The 26,791-nt window shown below is 39.9% G+C and overlaps 2 protein-coding genes across 4 annotated transcripts in view; one reads left to right on the top strand and one right to left on the bottom strand.

Moving 5' to 3' along the window:
* Positions 1–17,295, bottom strand: part of LOC123645733 (translation initiation factor IF-2-like) — a 29,805-nt gene extending 12,510 nt beyond the window's left edge. Inside the window, exons 1-2 of the mRNA XM_045562160.1 lie at positions 17,161–17,295; positions 16,635–17,116 (exon numbers count right to left, since the gene is read on the bottom strand). Coding sequence (XP_045418116.1) covers positions 16,635–17,116; positions 17,161–17,295 — 617 coding nt within the window. The remainder of the gene's footprint in view (positions 1–16,634; positions 17,117–17,160) is intronic.
* FAM120A (family with sequence similarity 120A) overlaps positions 17,199–26,791 on the top strand; it is a 111,602-nt gene continuing 102,009 nt past the window's right edge. For 2 of the 3 annotated variants that reach the window (XM_045563449.1, XM_045563450.1), the window contains exon 1: positions 17,237–17,896. In XM_045563449.1, the coding sequence (XP_045419405.1) occupies positions 17,423–17,896 (474 nt within the window). In that variant the 5' untranslated portion in view covers positions 17,237–17,422. Of the gene's footprint in view, positions 17,897–26,791 lie in introns of all 3 variants that reach the window. The other variant, XM_045563448.1, reaches the window with a different exon arrangement.

Below are 26,791 nucleotides of genomic sequence, written 5' to 3'. Positions count from 1 at the left end.
AATATTTACATTTTTATTTTTTTAAATTTAATTTTGAAGTAATTATAGATTCAAAGAGGGTTGCAAAGAGTGTACAGAGAGGTCTCGTACCCTTCACCCAGTTTTCCTCATTGGTTATAGCATATATAACTATAGTACTATATCAAATCTAGAAATAAAGTGTGTATATTATTCTGTTATTTTATCACACATGTAGATTCATGTAACCATCAATGTACAGAACTATTCCATCACCACAAAGATCTCTCTTCTGTTCTTTTGTCATCACACATATTCCCTCCCCACCATCCGTAGCTCCTGGCAACCACTAACCTGTTTTCCATATTTATAATCTTGTCATTTCAAGAATATTATATAAGGGACTCACACATCATATGACCTGTTGAGATTGATCTCTTTTGTTGATTTAGAGTAATGTTCCTCAGGTCCACTCAAGTTATTGCATGTATCAATATTTCATTCCCTTTTATTGCTAAGTAGCATTTCCATGGTATGACTATACCACAGTTTGTTTAACCATTCACCTGCTGGAGGACATCTGGATTATTTTCAATTTTAGCTATTATGAACAAAAATTGCTGTAAACATTAATGCACAGGTTTTTATGCGAACCTGAGTCTTCATTTCCCTGGGATATGTGCCCAGGGATGCAATTGCTGGCTTGTATATAGTTGCATATTTAGTTTTTAAATAAACTGACACACTATTATGCAAAGTGCTGTAACATTTCACATTCCTACCAGTGATGTATGAGATATCCACATTCTCTGCATCCTTGCTAGCAATTGATATTTTCTCTTTTTTTTTTTCTTTTCTTTTCTGAGACACAGTCTTGCTCTGTTGCCCTGTAGAGTGCAGTGGCATGATCATAGCTCACCTCAACCTCAAACTTCTGGGCTCAAGTAATCCTCCTGCCTCACCCTCCTGAGTAGCTGGAACTACAAGCACACACCATCATGCCCGGCTAATTTTTTCTGTTTGTAGTAGAGATGGGGTCTCTCTCTCTTGTTCAGGCTGGTCTTGAACTCCTGACCTCAAGCAATCCTCCCACCTCAGCCTCCCAGAGTGCTAGGATTACAGGCGTGAGCCACTGTGCCTGGCCTATTTTTTATTTTAGCTGTTCTAATATGTGCATAATGATATCTTATCATGGTCTTAATTTGTATGTTTCTAATTGCTTGTGCTGCTGAACAATTTTTATGTGCTTATTTGCCATACACATACCTTCTTCAGCAAAATGTCTCTTCATGTCTTCTGTCTATATGCTAATTGAATTGTTTGCTTTTTTACTGTTGGGTTGAGAGGAATCTTTGTATATTCTATGTATGTGTCCTTTGTCAGTTATGTGGTTTGTAAATATTTCTCCCACTGCATACTTGGTTTTCATCCTAATAACAGGAACTTTCATAGAACAGAAGTTTTAAATTTTTATGAAATCCAATTTGTTGATTTTTTCTCTTATGAGCCATGCTTTTAGTGCAAAGTCTGGAAGAAATCTTTGTCTAGTCCTAGGTCTCAAAGAATTTCTCCTGTGTTTTTTTCCTAAAAGTTTTATAGTTTTTGTTTTACATTTAAATCCATGGTACATTTTGAGTTAATTATAGCATTTGATGTTTAGGTCAAGGTTTATTTATTTATTTGCCTATGGATTATACAAGTGCTCTAGTAACATTTGTTAAAAAAAACACATCATTTTTCCATTGAATTGCTTTTGAACCTTTAAAAAAAATCAGCTCATACTTGTGTGAGGCTGCTTCTGGGTTTTCTATTTTGTTCAGTTGATGTATGTCTATCTATCCCTTTACCAGAAGCACACAAGTATTGATTACTATGACTATATGATGTTTTGAAATCGGACAGACTGATTCTTCTCATATTATGCTTCTTTTACAAAACTTTATAGTGATTCTAGTTCCTTTCTATTTCCATAAAATTTTTAGGATAATACAAAAAAACTTACTTGTATTTTGAAAGGAATTACATTAAGGCCTGTCTATTAACTTAGGAATCCTATTGGCTCACACCTGTAATTTCAGCACTTTGGAGGGCTGAGATGGGAGGATCATTTGAGGCCAGGAGTTTAAGACCAGCCTGGGCAATACAGAGAGACTCGTCTCTTCCAAAAATTTAGCCAGGCCTGGTGGCATGCACTTGTAGTCCTAGGTACTCAGGAGGCTGAAACAGGAGGATTCCTTGAACCCAGGAGTTCAAGGTTACAGTGAGCTGATCATGCCACCGCACTCCAACCTGGGTAAGAGAGTGAGACTTTGTTCTAAAATAAATAAATAAATAAAAATAATTTTGGGAAAATTAATGTCTTTACTATGCTGAGTCTTCCGATCCATGAATATAATGTCTTTATTTCTTTAGATATGATTTCTATGATTTCTTTCATCAGCATTTCATAGCTAACAGCATATAAATTCTGTACATGTTATATTAGACTTACACATAGTATTTTATTTTTCTGAGTAATTGTAAATGGCACTGTATTTTTAATTTTTACATCCATGTGTTCATTGCTAAATATATGGGAATAACCTTGTATGTTGATTTTGTATCCTGCGACCTTACTGAACTCATTTATTACTTCTGGAAATTGTTTTTTTGTTTGTTTGTTTGTTTCATTTTGTTTTGTCTTTTTTTTTTGTAGATTCCTTGGTATTTTCTATGAAGACAATCATATTATCTATATATAGGTACAATTTTATTTCTTCCTTTCTCTCTGTATGCCTTTTCTTTCCTTATTGTACTGGCTAGAATTTCCAGTATTTTGTTGAATAGCAGTGGTGAGAATGAATATCCATGCTCTACTCTTCATCTTAGGGGAAAATCATTCATTCACCATTCAGTATAATTCTGGCTGTGTGTGTGGGGGGGGTATTTGTAGATGGTCTTTATCAAGTCAAGGAAATTCTCCCTCTGTTCCTATTTTTTCTGAGAGTTTCCTCATGCATTGGGGCTGAAGTTGTCAAATGTATATGTGTAAAGTTTTTGTAGTATTCTCTTTTTATCTTTTGATGTCTATGGACACTGTGTTGATATCCCCTGTTTCGTTTCTGATATTGGTAATTTGTATCTTGTCTCTTGTCTTACTGGAAGCCTGTCAATTTTATTGATCTTTTCAAAGACCCAATTTTTTGTTTCATTGAATTTCTCTATTTTTTTTTTTTTTCTGTTTTCAGTTTCACTGCTTTCTGCTCTGGTTTATTATTTTCAGCCTTCTACTTGCTTTTGATTTATTTAGCTCTTGTTTTTCTAGTTTCTTGAGATGAGAGTTTAGATTTATTAGATTGAAGAATTTTCCTCTTTTCTGACATAAGAATTTAGTGTTGCAAATTTCCCTTTCAGCATTGCCTTACTGGACTCTCACAAATTTCGATATACCATATTGTCATTTTCATTCAGTTTAATGTACTTTTAAATTTCCCTTGAGACTTCTTTGACCAATAGATTATTTAGAATGTGTTGTTTAGTTTTCAAGTATATGGAAATTTCCCTGTTATCTTTATTACTTTCTAGTTCAATTCCACTGTCATCAGAGAACACATGCTGTGTGTTTTCAGTTCTTTTAAATTCATTGAGATTTGTTTTATGACTCAGGATATGGTTAATTTAGGTATATACTCTGTGAAAAGGTTGTGCATTCTGTTGTTGTAGGATGGAGTGTTATATAAATGTTAATTAGATCGTGTTGTTTGTTGATGTTGCTGAATTGTTCTATATCCTTGCTGATTCTCTGTCTACTGGTCTATCAATTGTTAACAGAGGGGTACTGTATTCTCCAACCACAATTGTGGACTTGTCTATTTCTCTTTTCAGTTCTATCAGATTTTGATTCTCAAATTTTGCAGCTCTGTTGTTTATGTGTCACATCTAGGATTTCTATATCTTCTTGATGTGTTTACCTTATATCATTGTATAATGTCTCTGGTAATTTACTTTCTGAAATCTATTTTATCTGATATTAAAATAGCAACTCCTACTTTATTTAATGTTGATATGTTATATATTTTCCCCATCCTTTTACTTTCATCCTACCTGTATCATTGTATTTGAAATGAGTTTCTTGTAGCTACCATATAGTTAGATCATGATTTTTAATACACTCTGCTGATCTGTCTTTAATTGATGTATCTAAAGCACTTTTATTTAATGTAATTACTGATATGTTAGGGCTTAAGTTTACCATTTTATTTTTTGTTTTTCTGTTCTTTTTCTTTACTGTTTTTGTTTTATTTTTCCTGCCTTCCCATGGCTCCTTTGATCATTTTTTAGAATTTTAAAAATTTATGTTTTTGATTGTATCATTTTGTGTATCTTCTTTAGTGGTTGTTTTAAATATTACATTATGTATACATAATTTATCACTATCCACTGGTGCCACCATTTCACTAGTTTAAGTGAAGTGTAGAAGCCTTACTTCCCTTTGTGTCCTTTTACCCTACCCCATTTATCATACAACTCTCTTAAGTATTTCCTTTACATATATTTAATATTTCCTTTATAAATATTTCTCTACATATACCATGTTTCATGTTATCATTTTGTTTTACTAATGAAAACTCAATAGGAGAAGGAATATGTATTGTATTTACCCCCCCTCTTATTCTTTCCATTTTTCTTCCTTTATTATTGATGTTCCATGATTTTGTCTTTTATTATTTCCTTTCTGTTTAGGGAAATCCCTTTTGCCATTCTTTTAGGGTAGATCTCCTTACAATAGATTCTTTTAGTTTTCCTTCATCTGAGGATGTCTTGATTCCTCCTTCATTCCTTAAGTATATTGAATTCTGGGTTGATGGTTCCTTTGTTTTTGTACTTGAGAAATATTTTGCCATTTCCTTCTGGCTTCCATGGTTTCTAATGAGAAATTCACTGTCACTCTAATTGATTTCCCCCTATGGGTAAAGTTTTATTTCTCTCTTGCTCCTTTCAAGATTGTTTTGTCTTTAATTTTCAGATGTTTGTGCTGTGTTTTGGTATGGATTTCTTTGAGTTTATCCTATTTGGAGTTTGCTTGGCTTCTTTAATCTGTAGGCTTATGTCTCCTGTTAAATTGGGGAAGTTTTCAGTCTTTATTTCTTGATATACTTTTTCAGCTCCAATCTCTTTCTCTTCTCCTTCTTTTACTCTGATGACACAAAGTTTAGATCTTTTGTTAGCGCTCCACAGATCCCTGAAGCTCTGTTTTTCTTTTCCCCTAGTCTATTTTATCTCTGCTTGCCAGTTTGGGTTATTTTTATTGTTCACTGATTGTTTTCTGTCTCCTCCATTTTGCTGTTGAGCCCATCTACTGAGTTTGTTTTGTTACATTTTTCTGTTCTAAAATTTCCATTTGGTTCTTCATATCTTCCGTTTCTTTACTGAGATTTTCCATTTCTTTGCTAAGACTTTCTATTTTTCATTTCTAAGTGTATTCAAATTTCTCATTGAATCATTTTCATGATGGTTACTTAAATTTCATGTCAAATAATTATAACATTACTGTCATCTTGGTGTTGGCATCTCTTATCTTTTTTCATTTGAGATTCTCCTTGGTCTTGGTATGATGAATTTTTGATTGAAACCCAGACATTTTAGGTATTATAAGATATTATACCACATTTAAATCTTCTGTCTTTCTTGGCCTCTTTTGCCACTGCTCCAGCAAAGTAGGGGTGGGGATCTGACTCACTAATGCCACATGGGGAGGGAGTAAGGGATCCCCACTCAGCTTCCTTGTTACTAGTAGGCAGGCATGGGAATTCCAGTACCCCACTAGGCTTCCACAGTAACCACACTGGCTACTGGGAGCAGGAGGGCCTCATTACTGCTCCCCACATGGCTTCTACTGTCACAGCAGAGGGGTGGACTCATTACCACTGGGTGGTGACTCACCACTAGGCCTCCTATGATACATGGAGGAGGAAGGATGCCTTATTACCACTGGGTTGCAGTAGAAGTCCAAGCTTCCTATGCAGTCTCCTGTGACACCGTGAGGCAGGCCTCACTACCTCCTGACAGGGATGAAAGTCCTGGTTCCTTACTTGGGCTTCTCTGAAACCCTATTTAGTAGGGTAGTTAGGCAGCCTCTTAAATGCCTGGCAAAGGTGGAAGACTAGTCTCCTCTCTCAGCCTTTTCTAGTAGGGCTGGGGGTCTGGCTACAGTTTCTTATGTGGTGTTTGGCTAGAACATGGTAGTTGTTGTTTAAAAGTTTTTTGGTTTTGTTTTTTTTTTGCTAGGCTTCCCCTTTCCTGATCCTTTGGTTAGAGAGAGAGCTAGCTTTTCTTGACTTTTTTTCTCTGCATCCCTTGATATTTCCACATTGTCAGCTTCTCAAACAAGTTTTGGATACATGAAGCAAAACAAAACAAACCATGGAACTTACCATCACGTTGTTCCTAGGGTCTGGTGGTCCTTAACCAGTCTGTCTTTTTCTCCTTATCTTTCAAAGACTTATGTGCGTTCTCTCTCTACATATAATGTTCAAAGTTTTTAGTTATACTTAGCAAGAGAAATAGGGAAAAGTACCTCTATTTCATCTTTCTGGAAACAGAAGTCCTAGCCCATTTACACTGAATGTGATTTTTGACATGGTTTTGTTTAAATCTACCATCTTGCTACTTTTTTATTTCTCCAAAATGTCCTTTGTTCCTGCTTTTGTTTGGATCAATTGAGTATTTTATATGATTCTGTTCAATTTCCTTTGTTGGTTTAGTAGGTATTATTCTTTGTTGTTTATTTTAGCCAATGCTTTAGGGTTGTAGCATACATCTTTAACTCATCTTAGTCTACTTTTATACAATATTATATTAGTTTACATATAACAGAAGAACTTTATGACATAATTTCATTTCTCCTCTCCAAGTCTTTGTGCTATTGCTGTCATACATATGCAGAAAGTTTACTACTACACATATTATAAACCCCACAAAACATTGACTGATTTGTGTCAACCTAACTTCATATGTTGAAGCCCTAACCCCAAATGTGACTGTATTTGGAGACAGAGCCTACAAGGAGGTAATTAAGGTTAAATGAAGTAATATGGGTAGAGCCCTGATATGACAGGATTAGTGACCTTATAAGAAGAGACACCAGAGAGCACTATTTCTGTGTGTCTCCTTCAATGCACCATGTGGGGACACAGTGAGAAGATGGTCATCTGCAAGCCAGAAGAGAGCCCTCACCAGAACCTGACCATGTTAGCACCCTGATCTGACTGTCAGCCTCCAGAACTATAAGAAAATAAACTTCTATTCTTTAAGCTAACCTGGTCTATGGTATTTTGTTATGGCAGCCTGAGCTGACTAATACACTTGGACATTATTTTGTTTTAAACTCCTGATAAACAGTTGGCAATGATCTCTTAAAGAGATTTAAATAATAAGAAAATTTCTAGCCATGTAGTTGTCATTTCTAGTTCTCTTCACTCATTTGTGTAAGTCCAACTTTCTATCTGGTAACAATTTGCTTCTGATCAAAGGACATCATTTAAAATTTCTTATAATGCAGATTTTTAAAAATCTTTTCTATATCTGAAGAAGTTCTTATTTTACCTTCACTCTTTAAAGATATTTTTGCTGGATAAATAATTCTTGGTTTACAGAGGTTGCTTTTCATTCTAGTTTGCACTATTTCTAATGAGAAATGTGCTAACATTCCTATCTTTGTTTCTCTGTATACTATGGGTTTTTGGTGGGAGAGAGCTCCTTTCAAGATTTTCTTTTTGCTGGTTTTAAGCAATTTGATTATATTGTGCTTTGGCATAGTATTTTTCATTTGAAAAAATTTTTTTTTCTTTCTTTTCTTTTTCTTTCTTTCTTTCTTTTCTTTTTTTTTTTTTTTTGAGACAGTTTCACTCTGTCACCAAGGCTAGAATGCAGTGGTGTCATCAGTGCTCACTGCAACCTCAAACTCCTGGGCTCAAGAGAGCTTCCTGCCTCAGACTCCCCAGTAGCTGAGACTATAAGAATGTGCCACCACACCAGGCTAATTTTTTCTATTTTTAGTAGAGATGGAGTCTCACTCTTGCTCAGGCTGGTCTCAAACTCCTGATCTCAAGCAATCCTCCCACCTTGGCCTTCCAGAGTGCTAGGATTACATGTGTGAGCCACCATGCCCAGCCTGAAAAATTATTTCTTTAAATATTTTCATACCCATTCAGGGAATCCAGTTGCATGTATATCCATCAACTTGACACTGTTCTATGTACTGATAGTGTTATTTTATATTTTTCCCAGTCATTTTTGGCTCTTCACTTTGGATAGTTTCTATTACAATGGTTCTAAGTTTTGCCATACCTAATTTTTTAATCTCATCCAGTGTATTTTTCATTTCATACATTGCAGATTTCATCCCTACAAGTTCAATCTGAATCTTTTTATCTTCCAACTTTTCACTTTGTATGTTCATTATTTTCTCTAACTTCTTGAACCTATGGAATAGTCATAACTGTTGTCAATGTCCTTGTCTATTAATTCTGTCATCTGTTCCATTTATGGGTTAATGTCCATTGGTTTTCCCCTTGTGATGGGTAGAATAATGACATCCACCAAGATGCTCGTGTCTTAATCCTCTGAACCTATGAATGTTACCTTATGTGACATTTACAGATGTGATTGAGGGATCTTGACAAGGGGACATTATCCTGGTTATCCAAGTGGGCCCTATGTAAACACAAGGGTCCTTATAAGTTAGAGTTAGAGACAGAGATAGGAGATATTATAATGTAAAGGAAGTTGGAGTATGGTGGGACCCTGAGCCAAGGAATGTGGGCAGCCTGTAGAAGCTGGAAAAGGGAAAAAAACATATTCTCCCTGAGAACCTCCAGAAAGAATGCAGCCCTGATGACGCAGCATAGACATCTGACCTCCAGAACTGTAAAGTAATAAATTTGTGTTGTTTTAAGTCTCTGAGTTTGTGGTAATTTGTAACAAAAGCAATAGAAAGCTAGTATACTTCCCATTAAATTTTTGTTTTCCACCATCTTTGCATATCTGGTAATTTTTGATTGGATGCTAGACATTTTGAGTTTTACCTTGTTAGACGTTGTATGTTTTTATAGTCCTACAAATATTCTTGAGCTCATTATTAATCTGTTATGCAGGCTCAGAGCTGTGTGTTGGCTAGGGTTAAGTTTGTCTCATTATTGAAGGAAGATCCTTTTTAATACTCCTGATGATTTTAAACGATGTGATTTTCCATTCTGTTCATAACAGGCATTACTTTGGCCTTACGTAAACTTCAAGTACTGTACCCTCTCATTCTTTCCCATGTTTCTTTCCTCTCTGCCTAAAGGTAGCTTCCTCACATGCATGCACTAATCAGTTTTCAGGTGACCACTTGAAGAGCCTCTTTGTTTCCAGTCTCTCAAGGATCCCTGATCCTTCATTGCCTAATATGCAATGTCTTAAGTACCACTGTTTCATATATTTTGTCCATAGCTTAGTTGCTTCAGGTGGGAGGGTAATCCAGTGCCTGTTGCTACATCTTGACTGAAATTGAAAGGCTGAAGTTCCAATTCAAAATTAATTTCTTCTTGACATGCTCTCTTAGGGTATATTCTCTGATATATTAGCACTAATAACATTCCTGGTAATACAAATTACATATGCACATATTTTATTCTTTTTTAGTAGACTATGAGCTTCTGGAGGGTAAGATAAAAATGTGAGTCACAATATAGTACCTTAGAAATATAAAATATATGAATGCTCAATAAGCATCTACTAAATGGATTAAACTATTAAAAATTACCTTTAGTTGGCATGAGATCTCTAGACTTGTAGGTCATGGAAATGTCAGAATGTTTTGATACCAGCAGGGAGTCCTATGTTTCTTATGAGAATCTTTGTAATAACATGTAGATATTGGCTTCTTAGTGTAGTTGAGTGAATTTTTGGTGCTAAAAGCACAAACAAAAAGGCAAATGGGTCCAATTAAAACAGAATAGATCTTTAGATGCTTGGCAGTGATTCAGTTTATAATCAGTGGCTGAAGACTTAGAAGGCATGGCTGTATAGTCTCCGTATTTTCTAAAGACAGGGTATAACCAGAGTCTTACCACATATGTCATAAACACATGTCTTTTTGGGATATTCAGTATTCCTTTTCTCTTCCTAAAGGTACTCAGATTTCTCAGAAATTGTTTATAGTTTTAGTGAGATTGTCAATCCAGGTACCTGTTTCTCTGTATTAAAGCCAAGGGAGCCATATTTGTCTTCACCGCCAGGTTGGAGACACATTACCTACGTTTGGTCCACTCTACTCTTTTTTCCATGACTGAATTTTGAGCAAATGACTACAGAATAAGAAAAGGCTGGAGTTCATTCATGGCATCATCAACACTCCAGTTGCATTGTTACATCTACTAGTGCCTGTCATCCTAAGTTCCCACCCATTTTTAATGCTGGTACTCTTTCATAAATTGATTCTTGAGTGTCCAGTATCTTTGGAATAAATGACTTTTTACTTATATTAAGGAAAGTTGTTTCTGTTGCTTGTGAACTAGGAGCCCAGACTGACAGTGTAACACACAATCTCCAGGTGGGAGAATGTACATGGTCTTTTCAGTTGACCTGGCTGTGTTAGTTGACTACAAATCCAATACGAGCAGACCTTGAAAGAGGCCTGCTTTAACGGTAAACACAAGCTTAGGCTGCAATCACAGTCCTACCCATATCTTCCACCAGAGGGAAGTTAAGTCTAACTGTACACTGTGCTGATCAGGCAACAACTTGAATATGGTCTCTGGTATGAACCAGGTATTCTTAAGATTACTGACAAACTGGAAATATGTCTAATACCACACGTCCAAAGTGGTGAGGACCCTATGAATGATGTGATAGAAATAGTGTAGGCTGGAGAATTGAAAATGTAGGAAAGTAGCCTTAATTTCCACGTTTCTAGAAGTGGGCAGCCATCCATCAGAGAGCAGAAGAGATTTATGAAGGAAGGGCAATTCATAAACTATGAAGCACTGCACACGTGATTTATTGAGGTGTTACTAATTTCTTACATAAATTATATAAATATACATTAATATAATCTACATTGCTAATGCAATATAATCTAACAGGGGGTTAAGATGGTGTAATTGCTATTTCTTTAGGAATTAATATCTTATAATATGGTAGCCAGTAGCTACATGTGGCTATTTAAATTAATTTGAAATAAGTGAATTTTAAAACTTAGCTCCTCAGCTGTACTGGCCACAAATCAAGTGCTCAATGATCACATGTGACCACCACATTAGACAGCACAAGTCGTTTCTATCACATCAGAATGTTCTATTGGACAGCGCAGCTTAAGAAAAATGTCGGCCGGGCATGGTGGCTCACGCCTGTAATCCTAGCACTCTAGGAGGCAGAGGCCAGTGGATCGCTCGAGGTCAGGAGTTCGAGACCAGCCTGAGCAAGAGCGAGACCCTGTCTCTAGTAAAAATAGAAAGAAGTTATATGGACATCTAAAAATGTATATAGAAAAAAATTAGCCGGGCATGGTGGCACATGCCTGTAGTCCCAGCTACTCAGGAGGCTGAGGCAGGATTGCTTGAGCCCAGGAGTTTGAGGTTGCTGTGAGCTAGGCTGACGCCACGGCACTCTGGCCAGGGTGACAGAGCAAGACTCTGTCTCAAAAAAAAAAAAAAAAAAGAAAAGAAAAAGGTCAGGGTAATATTGTCTATAATCTTTTTTAGTGACATGGAAATTTTGATCTTTATTATACAGTGCTTCCCAGTTTAACAAAACTGGTGTCTTTTATATGATAGACTAACATCTCATGAATTGGCCCAAAATCCTGACACCTAAATTGCACTGATGTGGTAGATGGACATGCCAGGACCCTGGCTCGCAGGCTGGGCCAGTTCTCCCGGTACCACACCCGGGACCTGTACCTGAAGAGAGACGGGGAAGCAGCACTGGTGAGCAGAGGCTTACCGCCTTCTCTCCCCCAAACCCTGACCTTCAGCTATTTCCCAGGGCAGGGCTTTCTGACTCAGGGTATTATTCTACGCTGGAGGATATATTACATTTAAGGCAGAACTTTCTCTTTGAATTTTTCTTGGGAGCCCCAGTCAACCCTGACCTTTTCCTTTGGCAGCAAGGTCACAGGCCTGAGCCAGGAGCCTCAGCTGGTTCCAGAAGGATGACTGTGTGCTCCCACTTGTGTCTGAGGTCCCAGATTCCCCAGGAAAGTCAGATTCATGTACTTCAGCCTAGTCAGGCCTGGGTACTTTCCACATTCTGGTATGAGAGAATTACTTCTTCTGGAAACATTGTTACAGTTCATACAAATGTAATAGATCACTTAATAGGTCTCTAAATGATTAAATCTTAAAATGGCTTTTTATTTAGGAATGGGAATTACTAACTTAAGAAAAATTCTCATTTGATTTATATCACATTTTAAAACAAAATTTAGTTTACTTAAAAAAAAGTTGATTCCGAAGATTCCATCAGGCAGTACTTAAGGGATAACTATGAAGTTCTTTTATCAAAATGAGAGAATATATGCCCAACTGAGGACTGCCTTTCAAAGTAATCCCTGTGGATGTTTGTCCATTTATTCCACAGTAGCTCCCACTGCCCACACTGCTTTGGAAGCCTCTTGGAGAGTTGCCTAGGGAACCGAGAGGATTCACTTGAAAGTCCTCCACAACAAGTCTTTTCTGAGCAAAGATATTTTTGAATCAGCCCAAAGCCATCTGGACACAAGTTTGGTAAACATGGTAGGCAACAACAACAAAAACACCAGGCAACAAAAGCAAAAAATAGGCAGTGCTGTTTCAAATGGAAAATAAAAAATGAAAACTTTAAGAACCTATGAAGTGTCAGGGGCAGCACTGGTTGCTTTCACCCATATGGTCTCATTTGGTGCTCTCCTGAACCTCGTGAAGCACTGTTCCTCCTGACAATGACTCTAGCTTAGGGCTGATGAGAGTTGAATAAAGTAATGCTGTTTGTAAATGGTAGAGTCAGGACCTACACATGGGATTGGTCTGGCTCCAAAGTGCAGGTGGAACTCGATAAGATGAGATCACTATCTCCACCTTGGAGGGCAGTATGATCTGTGGCAGGAGGTCTGGATAGGCTACTTAAGTCACATGGGTAACATTAATCCCTTTCTGTTCCCCCTGATTTCTACACGAGTATGCTGATGTACTTTCCAGACTATACTGCCATCTGTTCATATGTCTGTCTACTGTTAGACTGAGCTCCTTGAAGTATGTTTTTCTTCATCTCCATGTCCCCAGTAGCTAGCCAATGTCCAATATACACTTGGTGATCAGTGAATGACAGTTGTTTGTTTAGTTGTTGACTCTATTCTGACTTTGGACATGTCACTTTCCCCTCCTGACTTCCACATTCACATCTGTGAAATGAGAGTAGGTGAGTAAAGGCCCTTCTAGTTTGAAAGAGTTAAATGAAACTTGTAACTGCCTATAGTGGCAGTACTGAAGAATTCCCAAGCCATTACACTTCCTGTTACTTCAGAGAGGGGTGTTTGACCATAACATCTTTCTTCCTGCCTTTTGATGCCATCTTAAAACCCAAGAAACCCCTTTGATAACAAAGAGAACTCCGAAACCAGAAACAGAAGCTACTGAGTGTTGAAGAGAGGGTTTTTCCTGGCATGCTCCCTGGCATGATGGATAGGACCTACAAATCTGGCTATTGAAGTGGTATCCTGCCACTTCAATGCCACTGCAGAATTTTACCCCAGTTTTCAAATTAGTCTCAAGAATGATCTTTAGTGTTGGTGGTTTTGTGAGTTTTTTGGGATTGTTATTGACACAACAGCTTCTGAAAATCTGAAAAGATAAAAAAAGGTAAGTTATGTATCAGTTGTTTGGAATATGAAACACATTGTGTCCTGGTCTCAAGAGTGTGCATGTTGATCAGTCTCTCCTTGTAGTTCTCATACACTAATGTTAAATCATAGTATTGAAGGGATGGCAGAGCCTGAAGACCAACAACACTTAACTACTGCACTGTGTACAGTATGATCAGTTACTAATGTACAATTTATGATGAAGACTGTTAAGGATAAATCTGTGCTCTTCTAGGTAATTTAAGTTGACATTAATTAACAGATTAGGCTTGGTGCTAGGAAAACATTACAGGTTCAAATCCCAAGCATGGATTAATTTGCTCTCTTCCATGGCCACAGATTCCACGCTTAGCTCCAGTCTGCTGGTCTCCTAACATATGCCAATGATTATATGGGTAGGAGTGAGGTCTCTTATCACTTTACTTGAAAAACTGAAAATTCACTTGTTATTGCTGGTGGATAGACATCTCAACTCAGTAGAAAATTAATTAGAGGTATTATTCTACTATAAAACACGTTAGTTTGGAAAGAATCAAGTACATAAGATTTGATTTTCCAGCTTTGTGCTGTGGATCAATTGATCAAAAACAAATTGGAGCCTGAGAAAGAGTAAGACCCCATCTATACAAAAAATGTAAAGATTAGCTGGGCGTGGTGGTGTGTACCTGTAATCTCAGCTACTTGGAAGGCTGAGGCAGGAGGATCGCTTGAGCTCAGGAGCTTGAGGTTGCAGTGAACTATGACGACGCCACCACACTCCAGCCTCAGCAACAGTGAGATCTTGTCTCAAAATAAAACAAAACAAATTGGTTGTAATGGTGTGAGGGCTGAAAATAAGTTTTTTTTTTCATTGGTTGCCAAATATGGGTAATTTCTGCACACCACAAGCTAGCTCTTTTGTCTATTAATCACAACTTTTGAGTTATTAATTTTTGGGGGGGGTAATTTTTGTAAAGCATGGGTCATGTCCTTTTTAGCATTTTTAATTATTTTCCAGATTTTTTTTTTCCTCATTTGTGTGGCAATCTCTTTGGGAAATTAGAAGTTTTACGTTCTATGTGAATTGTCCAAAGATTAAGTGATTGGAAATGAAAGTCTCTAACTATTTGTTGTTATATTGTGAACCCAAGGAGATATAACTTCATTAAATTTTAAATACAGATGTTTACTTTTACCTCATATTTCAAAAATTTGACTTCAATCAACCCCTGAATTTGAGCTGAGGATGCAGAATATATTAAATGTTTGTCAGCCAAATATTTTGCCAGCCATTAATAATGGTACTCAAAAAATAAAAGAATTTTTTTTTAAAAAAGGTGACTACACAGTTAAATAAGGAAAGTAAGCATAACTGAATTTTATGTTTCAGGTTGATGAAAATGAATTTTAAACTATCAAAAAGTAAAAATAACTGGTCCATGTTCTCAAGTGTAAAGTCTATACAATTATATTATGTGGAAATACTAACTACAAAAGCAAACATTTATTGACTGTTTGCTGTGTGGTAGGGACACAGATTATCTGATTTGATCCTTATAACAACCTGGTAGTTAAGTACTATTAATATGCTCATTTCATAGATGGTAAACATGAAAGTTCAAACAGGGTAATTTTAGCAAGGGCACAGAGTTAAGACGGGACAGATTTGGTGGTCTGATTCCAGAATTTTAACACTCTACACTGTCTTAAGGTGAAAATAAATTTATTTACAGACTCTCAGATACTGGCACTAATGCATTTTAAAAAACCAAAAGCAAGATTGCTCAAAAGAAATAAAAACAAGTACACAGTGAAGGTAAATATATGGAATGCAATGATACAAAATGAAAAATACAGTGAGTGATTAAAACTACTACTCTTAATCTTGTGAACCTGCCTTGGGTTATACTAGGAAATTTGGATATTTCTGGGGTGTCCTCTTAATTGTTATTTAACATGGCTTTAAATAGCTAATTGTATTTCTAGATAACATATAATCCTGGCTTCATCACTAACTTTGTGCATGGGTAAGTGGCCTAACTTGCTACGGTCCGAATTTTAAAAATTAAAGGTAACTTATTAAAATACCGAGAGCATTTTATTTATGTATATATCATACTGCATTTGAGATGTATGAAAAGGAAACAAAAATTCAATTTGCCTTTTTACAGAGGCTTCTTTGAGCCTGCGTGGCGGAACCGGGTGGGTGCAGGCTCCATCTGCTCCGTGGCTGCCGTCCGGGCCACAGCCGGCAGCGGCATCCTGCTCCTCCACAGAGGCTGCTCCAGAAAAAGGATGGATGGAGGAGTGCCGGTAACTAAAAAAGGCACTTTAAAACTCTTAAGATTTCTGGGTTTCTAAATGCTGCATTCTGAAAGACACTGATCTCTTTTTAAAGACGTCCTACTGAAGCATAATATACAGCATTGTATTCACCTCATTTTACTATACAAGCAATTATAACAGAGCTTTGGCATAGAAGTCATGTAAAGGATCTTCTTTCAGAAGATGCTACTAAAGCAACAGCAGGATTTAAGTCACCCTCCTTCAGAAACAGTGCTGTGTGAAAAAAGAAAAAAAAACAAAAAAAATAAGTCACCCTCCTTAAGAGGTGCAGCGTGAGCCACAGCAAAGAGCAAGTTTAAGGAGATGGGCTATTCCGCGGTGGGAACTAAATGTTATAGAAAGCAGGCGTTTCACACGCTGTTAACAGAACTATAAAGTCTGCTCTGTGATGGTCAGACGTTAGGACTAGTTGTATTTTCAGACATCAGAGCGTGTCTGACCATGTCACTTGTCACAGGTGTAAAAACGGCAAACGAGAGCCCGAAGCCGCTACCTTCTGCGGAGTCCCGCTCCCTCGCAGGCACGTCCACATCGCGCTCCCGCGCTCCAGCCCGCTCTGGCCGAGGCGGCCTCGGGGACCGCCCGGATCCGCTCCTGGGGACGCGGGGTCTGCGGGGGCGGCAGGCCCTGGGCGAGTGAGAGCCAGACCGCCGTGTCAGAAAGGCAGCGTCCGGGCCTCCGTCTCCCCCTCGGAGCTGCCATCTTGTCGCCGCTTCCCCACGAGCGTCGCGAGCTCTCCCCAGGACCCTCTTCTCCGCCTCCCTTCGCCCGACTCCTGCCGGGCGGCGGCCTCTCAGGCCTCGCCGAGGCCGGGCCGGGGCGGGGCGGCAGCAGGCCTGAGGCGGGCGGCCTGCGGCCTCTGGGCGCGGCCCGCTCCGGCCGAGGCACCTCCCCGGGCCCGTCCCGGTCCGGCCCCGGCCCCAGCCGCCGCCTCCGGAGCCCCGGGCCGCGTCCCGCCGGCGCCGCCTCTTCCGCCTGCTCGCCGGCGGGCCTGCGCGGGCCTGGGCGGCGTCCGCTACGTCAGCGCCGCCCGCCCCGCCCCGGCCCCAGCTTCGGCCTCGGCCTCGCGGCAGCGGCAGCGGCGGCGGCGGCGGCAGGTCCCTCCCCAGACATGGCCCTGGGAGGCGGCAGCACATGGCGGCCGCGGCGGCCATGAGCGCGCCCCCGACCCGCCCCAGTCCCCCCTAAAGGCCGCCGCCCCCGCCCGCCCTCCCGCACGCCACGGCCCCGCCGCCCCCGGCCCCGCCGCCCCCCGCCCGCGCCCGCGCCCCCGCCGCCGCCATGGGCGTGCAGGGCTTCCAGGACTACATCGAGAAGCACTGCCCGAGCGCCGTGGTGCCGGTGGAGCTGCAGAAGCTGGCCCGGGGCAGCCTGGTGGGCGGCGGGCGGCAGCGGCCCCCGCAGACCCCGCTGCGCCTGCTGGTGGACGCCGACAACTGCCTGCACCGCCTCTACGGCGGCTTCTACACCGACTGGGTCAGCGGCGGCCAGTGGAACCACATGCTCGGCTACCTGGCGGCGCTGGCCAAGGCCTGCTTCGGCGGCAACATCGAGCTCTTCGTCTTCTTCAACGGCGCGCTCGAGAAGGCCCGGCTGCACGAGTGGGTCAAGCGGCAGGGCAACGAGCGCCAGACGGCGCAGCAGATCGTCAGCCATGTCCAGAACAAGGGCACCCCGCCGCCCAAGGTCTGGTTCCTGCCGCCCGTCTGCATGGCCCACTGCATCCGCCTGGCACTCATCCGCTTCCACGTCAAGGTGAGGCTGGGCCGGGGATCTGGGGCGGGCCAGGGGCTCTCGAGCCCGGGGGCCAGGGGCGCACTGCACCCCCAGTCCCTTCCCCGAGGCGCAGAATGTGGCCGGGACGTGGCGGCGCGCGGGGCGGCGAGTTCCCTCGGGCCGGGCTGGAGAGAGCGGGCCAGGAGCCGGGCCCGGCCGCAAGATGGATGGCCGGCTGTCCAGGCCGCGCACTCTTCGAGCCTGCCTCCAGCCTTCCCTGCTCAGTGGGCCTGCTCGGGGTCCACAGACGTGTGAGCACGCTTGAGGGTTGTAGAGAGCCCCGGACCAAAAGCCAGAGGTGCCAAGTAGTGTCTTCATCTCCAGTATCCTTAGGATTTCCCCTTCTTTTTTGAGGCAGACAGGTTACTTACCTTCAACTTTAACAAAATGCTCATTTTTCGAATTTAGCCTGCTCTTTCCCAGCAACAGGTTTATCTTGGAAGCAAGTAGGATAAATAGTAACAGTGGGGGGGATCGCCGGGGCCAGGGAGGAGAAGCAGCTGGAAATACTAGTGCTGCTGCTGCTACCTTCACAAATGTTAGCCAAGTGAGAGTGAAACTTGTGTAAGGGCCAATGCATTAGTCTTTTCTTCAGAACTCAGTGCACTGTCTGTGTCCCTTTTAAAATAAGATGTTTAGGGAAATTGCGGTTTATTTTAGATTTCAAGGAATTGTAAAATTTGACAGGATGGCATTTTGTCAGTTCTGTGACTTACACATCTGTGTGAAAAAGCCTTTAAAGTAGTTCAGTTTTGTAGATCCGATGCAAAAGAAGTAGTGTAAAATTGGGGGCCATATGCAATACAGGCGTGAACTTACAACTTTATTTTTCTGGTGCACAGTAAGTATTCAGTGACCTTCAGCGGTGCCCTGATGGGTGGGTAATCAGAGCTCCACATTATCGGCCTTCTGCTGTCCCTTTGGCAGAGGGCTCCACAGCTGAAACTGGGCCAGAGGAGAACTTCAGGACCCAGCAGTGACTGTGAAGATAAGCAAATAAATGATCCTGGACTTCAGATTTTGATTGCTTGCTTTTTCATTGTTTTTCTTAAAAACAATATTTTGGGGACTGTTTTGCTTTTTTAGCTCTGGTCACTCTGTCTTCCATCATGTCATTCTTTTATGCTTGCTTGAAGCTGTACTTGAACTCAAAGTTTGTGAAATTCTCACTCTTCATGATTGCCCCTGCTCCTGTGATGAGATGGTGGTAGTTAAGCCTAAAATGATAGCGGAAGTCCCACCCAAGATCCGGTTGCAATTGGTGAAATGGTTTTTAATCCTGTGGGTGGAGGCAGCCGGAAGAGTAGCGATTGGCCTGTGAACATGGTAGAGCCACAGCTTGCCATTCTTCAGGGAAGTTTGGGTGAGAGGAAGTGTCTGCCTCTCATATTTTCTGAATTGGAGCCTGGGGCTCACAGCAGTAAGATGATGCCATTTCTCCTATGGGACCACCTCCAGAAGAGATCATAAAACTGTTCATAGCTTTATCTTGTTCAGAGACGGAAAATACTGCTTAAAAGACAGGATGAGTTTCACTTACTGCTTTTGGTAACAGCACAGCTATATACTTAAATACTTAAGTGATTTTCAAGGGAACACTGTAAATATTACTTATGATTAGAATCAGTATGTATATATATGGTCACTGTATCTTTTGAAAGAACCATTGAAAATTCTTTTTTAATTGTAATATTTCTTTATCTTGGAATGCCTTGCATATCTAGTAAGGTGCTCAGGATTTTGGCTAATGTGTAAGTGTTTGGAAACTAGAATTAAACTACGTTTAAGATAATCTCTTCTGTTTAGGCTTCTGGACACGGTAATCTTGTCTATATTTTGCTTTAGGTAAACTTTTAATTCCTGATCCAGAATCATAGCCTAGTGTTAATTGCACAGATTACCTGTGTGATGACTCAGTTACCTGGTAGTATCTTAGTTGGCAACCATACCTTTTTGAAAAATGCCCAAGTAATTAAGCTACTAGAAATTTCTCAGCAACCAAGTGAGATAATCAGGAAGTTTAGATGTAACGACTGGGGAGTGCCGGGAAGCTTTCACTTTCCTCACTGAAGAATCCTTTAAGCTCTCACTCACAGATCGCCCTCTTCTTTTTAGATGTAATGCTAACAAGCCTGGTTATCTATTTTCTAAACTCAATTTGAGAAGAGGGTGAAGAGGAAAGTCTGCCAGAGGCGGGAGCACCATTAATAGCAAGAAGTGACAACAAGAGTGAAGATTTTAAAAGCCATAAAAAACAGGCATAATTCTGGGACTATTTTAGAAGAAGGAAAACAACCCTAGGTACTGCAACCCTAGGCCCCAGGGGTAGTACAGTGTTTATTCTATAAGGGTGATTTGAGTCAGAAAAATTTATGTCATGCACTCTCTGTTTCAGGGAGTGAAACAGTGTATGCTGTTTTTTTTTTAAAGTTGCCCATTAAAAATGGTTAAAAAATTTAAAACCACAATGAGGTACCACTACATACCTATTAGAATGGCTAAATGAAAGAATACTGGCAATACCAAGTGCTAGGAAGAATGTTGAGCAGCTGAGATCCTTACACATTGCTGATGGGAATGCAGAATGGCACCACCACTCTGGAAAATTGTGTCAGTTTCTTACAAAGTTAAATGTACATTTATTATACAATTCAGCAATCCCACTCCTGAGTATTTTTCTTTTTCTTTTTTTTTTTTCTTTTAATGACGGGGCGGGGGGGTGGGGGGCGCGGGTTGTGAGGAAGGTTGTTCAGTTTCCTCTTTTTTTTTTTTTTTTTTGTTGAGACAGAGTCCTACTCTGTGACCCTGAGTAGAGTGCAGTTGACATCATTGTAGGCTCAAGTCATCCTCCTGCCTCAGCCTTCCGAGTAGCTGGGACTACAGGTGTGTGCCACCATGCCTGCCTAGTTCTGTTCTCTTTGGTAGAGATGAGGTATCACTCTTTCTCCTGAGCTCAAGCAATCCTCCCACCTTCCAGAGTTCTAGAATTACAGGCATGAACCACCGTGCCTGCCCCTGAGTATTTTTCTAATGAAAACTTTTGTTAACACAAAAACCAGTACTTAAATATTCATAGCAGATTAATTCATAATAACTCCAAACTGGAAACAATCAAAATATCCTTTAATAAGAGAATGGTTAAACTGTGGTACATCCATACCATGGAATACTACTTAGCAATAAAAAGGAAGGAACTATTGGTATATATAACAGCTTTCGTGAATCTTCAATTGAAGTTTTATGCTGAGTGAAAGAAGCCAGGCTTAAAAGGTATGATTCTATTTATATGACTGTCTTGTGAAGATAAAACTATAGTGATAGGGACCAGATCAGTGATTGTAAGACTGGAGGAGGGGAAGAGTGTGAATGTAAAGGGACAGCAGGAGGGAGAATTTGGGGGTGATGAATTCTTCTGTGTCCAGGTGATGGTGGTGGTAACATGTTTTAAAATCAGAACTATACATTCAAAGTAAATATGATAATTTTACTGTATGATAATATGTGTTTGAAAAGGTTAATAAACATTGGCAAAGGAATTGACATGAATACTTCACTATATATAATGTTGGATAAATGAGACATTTCTCTTATAAAAATTTAACATTTTATTGGTCTTTTCTAAATGGGCAGAAAAGCATAATTTCCTGTCATCCTTGCTTATAGAAATCTTTATTTAGGGAGCATTTCTCTGATGGAATACTTTTTGTACAGTAATAATTGTATTTCTTTAAACAATTAGCTGATGGCCTGTGTATCAACTGATTTTGTCTAGGTCACTAAATAGCCTAACTTGAACTTGGCTTTAGGTACTCAGAGAATTTCCTCCTGTGTGCCTTGAGTCATCATAACCTTTGAAACTTTAGTGAGTGACTTATGTTTATTTTAAAATACTGGTGGCATTAAATCACTGGAGCTTCCCTAAATGTTTCTGCTACAAGACTCATGGTGTATGTAGGTGTGAAGTTTTATAATGAAGTTCCTCAGATTTTATTTTGAATTTGCTTCCATTGGAATTTTGTTAAATCAATGCTCTGGTGTATTTACTTAGATCTTATATAAAATGGTGTTCATGTTTTAAGTCAGTGGGAGAATGTGAGGTTAGACTATGGTTTAAGATTTTCATGGTTAGCATAATGACATGTTTGTATTTAGGAATAATCTTTCTTCTTGTATGCTTGATGAGGAAGGGAACTAACTGATACCAGACCAGATCCTTGCTAGGTCCTTTCTCACATATGCTGTCTCATCTATCACTCAAGAGTGCCTTTTTCCAAGTGAAGAGACAGGATCTACTGATTAAGTGGCGTCTGGAGACAAGTCATCAGTAACTCTTCAAGAGGGAAGTTCAGTGCTAAAGTCAAAAGTTCAGTTTCATTGTGTAAGAATGCTTTGTGGGTATGTTTACCTGTAATTTACCCCCAGGTCAATTCTGATAGCTAACCACCTCCACTATTTTTTCCAGTCAGAATAGGATCAGCAAAGTTTCTGTGCATAAGAGAAGAATCTATTAACACTGTGGTCCCCAACCCCCCAGGCCTGTTGGTAACCGGGAAGTGCGTTGCTGCCTGAGCTCTGCCAAAAACCGCACCCCCACCCCCTTGCCAAATCCCTGGAAAAATTGTCTTCCATGAAAGTTAGGAACCTGTCCACACAGCAGAAGGTGAGCAGTGGCTTGAGGGCTTGAGGCTGGCAAAGCTTCATCTGTATTTACAGCTGTTCCCCATTGCTTGCATCACCATTTATCCTCTGCCTCCCTCTCCACTGGTCCCCCCTTCCCCCACCCCGCGCCGGGAAAAATTATCTTGCCTTCCATGAAACCAGTCCCTGGTGCCAAAAAGGTTGGGGACTGCTGCTTAATAGACCCTAAACACTGACAGTATATCTTATTCTTAAGGACCTTTAATTGACCAGAAAATAATTAAGGTTCAAAATTGACCATATTATAACTCACACCAGTCATCATGTACTTTTCCTCGTGTACCAGTTTTGTGACTAGTTTAATTCACTTAGCATAATGTCTTCAAGGTTCATCCATATTATAGCTTGTATCAGAATTCCTTTTCTTTTTTTTTTTTTGAGACAGAGTCTCACTCTGTTGCCCAGGCTAGAGTGCCGTGACGTCAGCCTAGCTCACAGCAACCTCAAACTCCTGGGCTCAAGCAGTCCTCTTGCCTCAGCCTCCTGAGTAGCTGGGACTACAGGCATGTGCCACCATGCCCGGCTCATTTTTCTATATATATTTTTAGCTGTCCATATGATTTCTTTCTATTTTTAGTAGAGACGGGGTCTCGCTCTTGCTCAGGCTGGTCTCGAACTCCTAAGCTCAAATGATCTGCTCACCTCGGCCTCCCAGAGTGCTAGGATTGCAGGCGTGAACCACTGCTCCCAGCCTAGAATTCCCTTTCTTTTTAAGGCTAAATAATATTTCATTGTGTGTATATACCACATTTTGTTTGTCCATTCATCCATTGATGGACGCTTGGGTTGCTTCCACTTTTTGACTATTGTGGATAATGTTTCTATGAACATGGTATACAAATATTTGTTCAAGTTCCTGCTTTCATTTCTTTTGGGTATAAACTAGAAATGGAATTGCTGGGTTATATGGTAATTCTGTGTTTAACTTCTTTGAGGAATCACCACACTGTTTTCCACTGTGGCTGTGCAAGGCCATATATTTTATATCATAATTTATATAATATATATTATCACAGTATAGTTCTAATTTTTAACATTAATGTGATCACTTTACATTATTCAGAAATTTGCTTTTTTTATGTGAAAATCTTACCTTGTTTATACTAATAGTTCTAATTATTTTTAATGTGTACATAATGTTCCTTAATTTATCCAACCTCTACAGATGGTATACACACACAGTAGATCCAAGGGTATGCACATTTTAAAAGTCATGCAGAACTATATAGTCAGCATTGCCAGACGTTCAGATTTTTCTAGAAAGCCAGACACCCAGATTTTATTTGAAATTATATTATTTTAAAAATACCAAGGCAAGCAATTCAGATCTCTAGGCTAGCTATGGCTCTTGAGCCACCAATTTATAATTTGAGCACTGATCTTTATGAACAATTATCATCCTTTTCTGAATCTTTCCTTTTTTTTTAAGTTTAAAGTTAGATCTATCAAAGCCCACTTTGACTTGTCCTGTCTGCCTCCTTGAATCTTTTTCAGTTATCAACGTTTCCTGAGTTACTGAAATAAGACTTTCTCTATATGCCACAATCCTCTTGACCTTCTCCATAATATACTCTTCGTTATATACTCTATATGGTCTCCAATATTACTTACCTCTTTTGACATTAATACTAACCACATGTTTATTCAACATCTGACAGTTTCCAAGGCACAGCCTCACTCTCCTCAAAGAGTTCAGCACCTGGTTTTACATACTTATAGATTGTTTACACCATGTCCCATCAACATGCACACTGACTGTTCTTATCCCTATAAACTGATCTCCTGATTCTTCAACTGGAGTGAATTTCTCACGTCACTTTAGCTACCCCAGAGCTTGGACCCTATAATTAGTGAAAATAGTGACCCCATCTTTAACACTTTAGCATGCTGTACCCTTTTTGCCCCATGCCACTCCTACAGTGTGGCCCTTGCTGATCTGCTCTTTCTTCTCTTGCATTCCACCATTTCACTTCTCCCATCCTGTTCTGGTTTCACTTTTAGCCCTATCTTGAACCTTGTGATCACTCACTTCAGAGTGACATGCCGTACCACCCCAGAATCATGCTTACCATTCCAACGTCCCATCCTGCCAGTCCCCAGAATAATGATACATCAGGGCCAATTCTAGCTTAACAGTCTCTCACTAACCGTCATGCTCTTCTTATTTCTCATACCCCCAGCATTCAAATTCATGAAGTTTACCCAAAGGTCTAACAGGTGCTTTGCAAACCTTTTGGTGGGTTTTGAAACCGTATTATTGGATGTTTACCACCATTTAAAAAATGATGTAGAATAAAATACAACAACAACAACAAAATAGAATGCAAGACTTATACTACTAGTAAATAGTTTACATTTTTCTTTTACTGTAGGCACCATCCAGAATGGCCTCTGGATCTGCCAGGCTCACCAGTGGAACCCATCTTGCACACCTTTGGCAGAGTAGTCTGATACAGCTTCAGGGAGGTCACTCTCCTGCTCAGACTTGAACAAAACCATTAAGTCCAAACTCCTTGTTCAAGCTTGTAGACCCTCCTGCTACCTGAACCCATTCCACCTTGCTTCTTGTCTCACAATTCTTCTATTGTCTTTTTAAATGTTCCCAACTCGGCTGCTCGCTATTTCCTCAAGAAATATCCAACTTTTGCTTATATCATTCCCTCTTGTCTAACTGCTATACTATCCCACTTTTGCTCGTCACAGTTTTACTCATTCTTCAAAACCTATCTCACATGCAACCTTTCTTCATGGAGTCTCTGCTGATACTTGAAAAGGTGGACCAGAAACACATACACACAGCATCATGTACGTTTCCATTAGACTTCTAGTAGTCTATTGTATTTATAGCCTACGGCATACTTACCTCCCATGTCAAACTGTAAACTGCTCAAGGCCAGGGATTATATTTTACTCCTTTTGTATCTCCTATATTTTTAGTGTAGGCATTCAGCTCTTTAACAAAATATTTGCTGTGTTCTATTATTAATATATAGCCAGATGAATTTAATATTTTCTTTCAACATCTGGACCAATGGTGATTACTTAAGATTTATTTTGTTACCCCAAATTCTCAAATTTCTCCCCTCCCCTCCCCTCCCATCTCCTTTCCTTTTGAGACAGGGTCTCACTCTGTTGCCTCAGCTATAGTGCAGTGGTGTCATCATAGCTCTGTGCAACCTCAAACTCCTGGGCTCAAGCAGTCCTCCCGTCTTGGCCTCCCAAAGTGCTAAGATTACAGGCATGAGCCACTGTGCCTGGCCTGAAATTTCTTATACTCTCTTTTCTGACTGCTTCGCAGTGGTGATTAATTCTCCTTTCAGCAAACATTTGAGCGCCTGTTATTGCCCAGGCCTAAAGGAATGAACAGAAGAGGAAAGGAAGGAAACTTTTAGGGAGCTTACAATTGGGGGTTGGGAGGTTCATTTAAATCCTTTTTGTGGGTTAATGTTTGGAACTTTCTTTGATATCATAGAACAATATATTTATTCAGTGAAGACCTATGAGTGGTTCTTAACTGGGGTTGACAGTTGAGACTTTTGGTAGCATCGGGAGGCATTTTTGTCTGTCACAGCTGCAGGGGTGGGTGTGGGAGTGTGTGTGTGGGGGCAGTGTTAACTGTCAGCATCTATTGGGTGGAGGCCAGGGATGCTGCCAAACATTCTGCAATTCTACAGAACAGCCCCCCACAGCAAGGAATTATCTGGCCCCAAATATCAGTAGTGCCAAGGCAAGGAAATCCTGGTATGAACAAATTAAAAAATTCTAAGCTTGGGGCCTTCGTAAAGCCATATAAATGTTTGAAATATAGATATCTAAGTATACCAGGAAGAGAAGTAATCAAAAATAAAACTTAATTTTCTAAATTAAAATACATACATGTATACATCCAATCTCTAACAAATCTTTAGACCCACATGCTCTTCGTTTTATAATAGTTTTCTGAAATTTATACTCATGGGAAGAAACTAATTAACACATACTACACATTCCAACCTTAGTAAGCAGTTGACCATAGGAATAAATGTCAAATACTATGTAATAAGAGATATTTTATTGTTTGAAAAATTGGACTATTTTTCAATGGATTTATAATATTTTCTAACTGAAAAGACATAAAAATAAATCAGAGTTCAGATGAAAATATTCTTAAATTCTTCAGATGTCTCCATATGGTTC

This window comes from Lemur catta, chromosome 10 (assembly GCF_020740605.2).
Source record: "Lemur catta isolate mLemCat1 chromosome 10, mLemCat1.pri, whole genome shotgun sequence".
In the NCBI taxonomy this organism is placed as follows: Eukaryota; Metazoa; Chordata; class Mammalia; order Primates; family Lemuridae; genus Lemur; species Lemur catta.
Note: the sequence above shows the minus strand (reverse complement) of the source record. Positions and strands in the feature narration are given on the sequence as shown.